This window comes from Periophthalmus magnuspinnatus, chromosome 16 (assembly GCF_009829125.3).
Source record: "Periophthalmus magnuspinnatus isolate fPerMag1 chromosome 16, fPerMag1.2.pri, whole genome shotgun sequence".
Lineage (NCBI taxonomy): Eukaryota > Metazoa > Chordata > Actinopteri > Gobiiformes > Gobiidae > Periophthalmus > Periophthalmus magnuspinnatus.
The window spans coordinates 26,738,056-26,742,340 of NC_047141.1; the positions used below are offsets into that span (position 1 = coordinate 26,738,056).

The 4,285-nt window shown below is 41.5% G+C and overlaps 1 protein-coding gene across 1 annotated transcript; it reads left to right on the forward strand.

Annotated features, from left to right (window-relative positions):
* The first annotated feature begins 763 nt into the window (after window positions 1-763).
* Window positions 764-2,793, forward strand: LOC129456957 (transmembrane protein 200B). The gene has a single exon (XM_055228060.1). The coding sequence runs from the start codon at window positions 774-776 to the stop codon at window positions 1,566-1,568; it is 795 nt and encodes a 264-aa protein (XP_055084035.1). The 5' UTR covers window positions 764-773; the 3' UTR covers window positions 1,569-2,793.
* The last annotated feature ends 1,492 nt before the right edge of the window (window positions 2,794-4,285 follow it).

Below are 4,285 nucleotides of genomic sequence, written 5' to 3' on the forward strand. Positions count from 1 at the left end.
TGGCCAGTCATGTGTTTTATACTGTGATCTTGCATATTCTACATGTTTTTGTTTTTTTTAATAGATTAGTGATGTATCCAACAGGCCAATAACTTAAAAAGTGTCCATTTTATAACCTGATTGTTGATTCAATCCCAGGTGTAAATAGTGGACAGGTAGTGTTGTGGTGCCATTGGGCAAAACACTTGTGGGAGTGAGTCACTGGCTGTGAACCCAAAGCAGATATGACTACAGTAGTTTACCGTGTGGAGTGAATGAATAATGCAACGTTAAGTGACTTGCCCAAACAGAAAGTGCTATATAACACTATGGAGTTTTTAGAAGTAATAGACAAAAACATTTACCAGCATTTGGCAAGTTGGTCTCTATTGTTAAAGCTGCATTATGTAACTTTTCTGATGGAAGGTTTGCAACCAGCTTGTCTCCATGGAGCTGTGATTGCTTTGCTTCCAAGGAGACAAGAGATGATGACGATGATGCCAGATCTGTGGAGATGCCAGCTTTGTCACAGAAAGAACACATGTTTTTCAAGATATATTTTTAACAATAAGCAATTTGATACTACAGAGATAGATAAGTGTGGAACATTCCAGCCAAAGCAATAACATCTCTATGGAGACGAGCAGTTGGCGGACACACAACTAGAAAGATTACATTGTGCAACTTTCATATCAAGTCTTAAAACATACTGCCATTCTTGTTGTTTGTACAGTTTTAATGCGTTACTGAACTTTCCCTCCCTGATGTTTCCCTGTCCAGTTTAAAGCCAGAGGATGACTGCTGCTACGAGTCCTGTGTGTAGCCCCTCCTCCTCCAAATCCACCCAATCGTCATCCTCCTCTGGTGCTTGCCCCGCCTCCTGCCACCGCCACCTGAAGAAAGGCCACGCCCTCCGCACCCGCCTGCCCCTGCGCTCTGCCCCCGGGGTGTGGCTCATGCTGGGGGTCTGTGTGGTTCTGGTGGGCATGTGTGTAGCCGTAGCGGGGTATGTGTCCGCGCCCCCCAAACCCGCCGTGGGAGGGCGAGGCAGCACGCATGTGGAGAGGATGAAGCTAGCCGGGCCTATCGTAATGGGCATCGGCTTGTTCATTTTCATCTGCGCGGCGACGTTGCTCTACGAAAACAGGGACAGGGAGGTGAAGCTGCAAGAAAAATTTGACGATCTCGAGGATTTGAAAGGAGGGACGGGATGGGAGGATAGTTTTGGAGGTCAAGATGGAGAGCAAGCAACTTGGGCAACTCCGGCGCATTTACTTCCCCTCTCTCAAAATAAAAGTGGCTCTCCTCCTCCTTCTCCTCTACCAACAGCACCACAAGTCCAAAGAAACAACCAACCAGTGACACCTCTTCTTCAACGGGACAGTAAAGACAAGGAGGACCTAGAGAGGGGAGCAGAAAAGGGACAGACACTTTTGGCTTGTGTTTTGTACCACCAGGAGCCCAGACCACAGACCCCTCCCTCTCCCTGCCCCTCGGTAACTCGGTCCTCTATCTGCTCGGACTCGTATAACTCTATGGACGTCAACTATAACACACGGACAGCATCGCCTCTGCCAGCTGAACTCTGAACAACAATAATGTACACTGTATTATTCAAATTAGAGGTGGGCGATATCACGAAAAATGATATGTATGCTTTAAGAATTTAGTTGAATTTTTTGCTCAATTTGTGGCTTTTTGCAGCCTTTCATAAGCAGAGGTGGGTGGTACTCAGTTAAACTTATTTAAATCACCATATTTTTACTCCTACTTCAATATTGTTTTACAGTGTAGAGCTCTTACTTGTGTAAACATTTTGGTTACACTGTAGGGTTGCCAAAAGTATAGAAAATACTACTGATCTATACTAAAACTAGTATCGAAACTAGGTACTCATTTGAACTTGTGTCGATACTAAAAAAGTCACATTCACAGGACAGAAATGAACGTTTTACGAAACAGCTTTAGGGTGATCTTGAGCTGTATCGGAACAAGTATGAGACCACATTAATTAGTATATGCCCATGGACCACTCAAAAACTTTATGTTGACAATATGAACTGATTTTAACATTTCTGGATTTTGCACTGCTTCTTCAGATGATGATTTAGTTTTTCATTTTTGTGGTCTGTTCTTTGAAAATGCCAGATCTGGTTGCATGTAGTTTCTTGAAAAAAATATATATATATTTGAGTAATTTGGTGGACCACTACTAGTTACTTCTACATAAGCATTATTATTTCAAAGTATCTTCACTCTGACTTGAGGACAGTTTGGCTACTCTACCACCTCTCTTAAGACATGACTTTACTTAATAGCTATTTTCTTCTTTTGAGAGTTTACGCTTGACTGTGATTGGTTAAATCCACCTGTCACTCACTCTTCTGACGATGACAAAGGCTGACCAGTAGGAGGAATGGGTGGAGAAAAGGGTCTGAGTTTGAGTATATAAGACTGAATTAAACAGGAAAAGCACCAAAATCACAATATACCTCTATCTACCCATCTCTATAGACTGACAGACCGTCACAGGGTCATATCACAATTGCATTTGAACAGTGATAACGCCCACCCCTAATTCAAATTCATTTAATTTATTTTACATGCAGATTTGAAGATGAAGCATTCCTGAATAAACAAAGTGTTGCTGGTGGTGCAATCTGACTCAGTCTCTGCAGAAATGGTGTTTTTGTCCCACATTTTGCTCTGACTCAGCCGTAGATCGAAGCGCGATGCCTTTTGATGTCAACTCACGATTCGTCTTTTGGAACGCTCTCCGAAAATCCCTTTAAGACAATCCCCATTTGGCCATATTAGGACGGCACGAAGGATTGGAGAGGATATCTGCCCACTGCGTACTACACTCTCAGGTAGTAGCAGCGTCTTCTACACTTCTGCTTTAACTGAGGAGGCTCACTTAAGAGGCTGAGCAGGATTAGACCTCAAATCAGTCTTTATCTAATCTTCGCTCATTCTGTAATCTGATTTTTATCTCAAATTGTGTTTCACTGTAAACATGAGAAACATGAGCTCTGCACTGATAGCAAAAGCCTCGCACTGTTAGGAGAAATTGACAAAAACAAGTGTGTATTTCATGAATTTATTAGACTACAATTAAAGGCACTGTAACTATTTACTCACCATGATGAGTTTATAAGAGCTTTTCACAACTTTCAGAGACCAGTGAAGAGTTTTGCCGTGACAGTAAAGCTAACAACAACTAGCATGCTAACACGCAGTAACTGATTATCAGATAATAAAATGCTTTCTAATTAGATGCATACAACAGACATATTTTGACCTCAAGATCACCTCTGAAAGTTCACTGTGATAGGTTAAAAGTGCATTATGTAGCTTTTCTGATGAAGGGTTTGCCACTTGCTTGTCTCCATGGCGATTATATATAGTTATTGCTTTACCTAGAATGTTCCACAACATGACTTATCTATCTCAATGGAGACAGGCAGGTAACGCAACCTAGTCAAATTCCAGGTCTGATCTGCGGAGTGACTTGCCCAGCTCACAATAAGAGTGCATGTTGGTCAAGGTGTTTTGTAGCAATAAGGCAAGGCAAGTTTACTTTTAATTCAAAGTGTTTTACAGACTAAGAAAGACATTAAAATCACATTACAAACAAATCGAAACATAATAAGCACCAGAAAATTAATATTAAAAGGGAAGAGTGCAAAATAAAAGCCTTTCGGTCAGATACACATGTCAACAGAACTGTTTTGAGCCTGGGTTTAAACATTGCCAGAACAGAGGCCTGTCTCACATCTTCAGGATGACTGTTTCAGATTTTAGCTGCATTCAAATGAAACACTGATTCCCCATGTTTAAATAAAACACCTATAATTGAATAAATGGAAGATAGAGTTAAGACACGTTTCCTGTCATACTGTGGAATATTATAAGCAGGCAGTAACATTTCTATGGAGACAAGTCAGTGGTTGACCTTTTTCACTCATTTAGAAAGGGGCTGGCCAACAGGAGAAGTGTCTGGGTTTGAGGTGTTGAAACTGCATTCAACAGCAGAGAATCTATTTTATTTTACTACATCGCCCACTTCCAGCTCAGTAACTCCAATACTGAGCTCAGTGCAAAAACATGGCTTGCAGTATTTTGGTGATTCATATATTTTTAATTCTCACTGTAAAGGTGGCTTGCCTCCTCCAAACAAGATGGAGTGAGATTCTAAAGCATTACAGCTCGGATTCAACAACAGTGAGTTATTCTGACAGCAGCTCTGTGAAAAACCTCCTGTGATTAGCGTAGCTTCCGCTCCCACAAACCTGACCTATCATCT

Coding starts and splice junctions, on each gene's coding strand:
- LOC129456957 (XM_055228060.1), top strand. CDS start 774: ATGACTGCTGCTACGAGTCCTGTGTGTAGCCCCTCCTCCTCCAAATCC.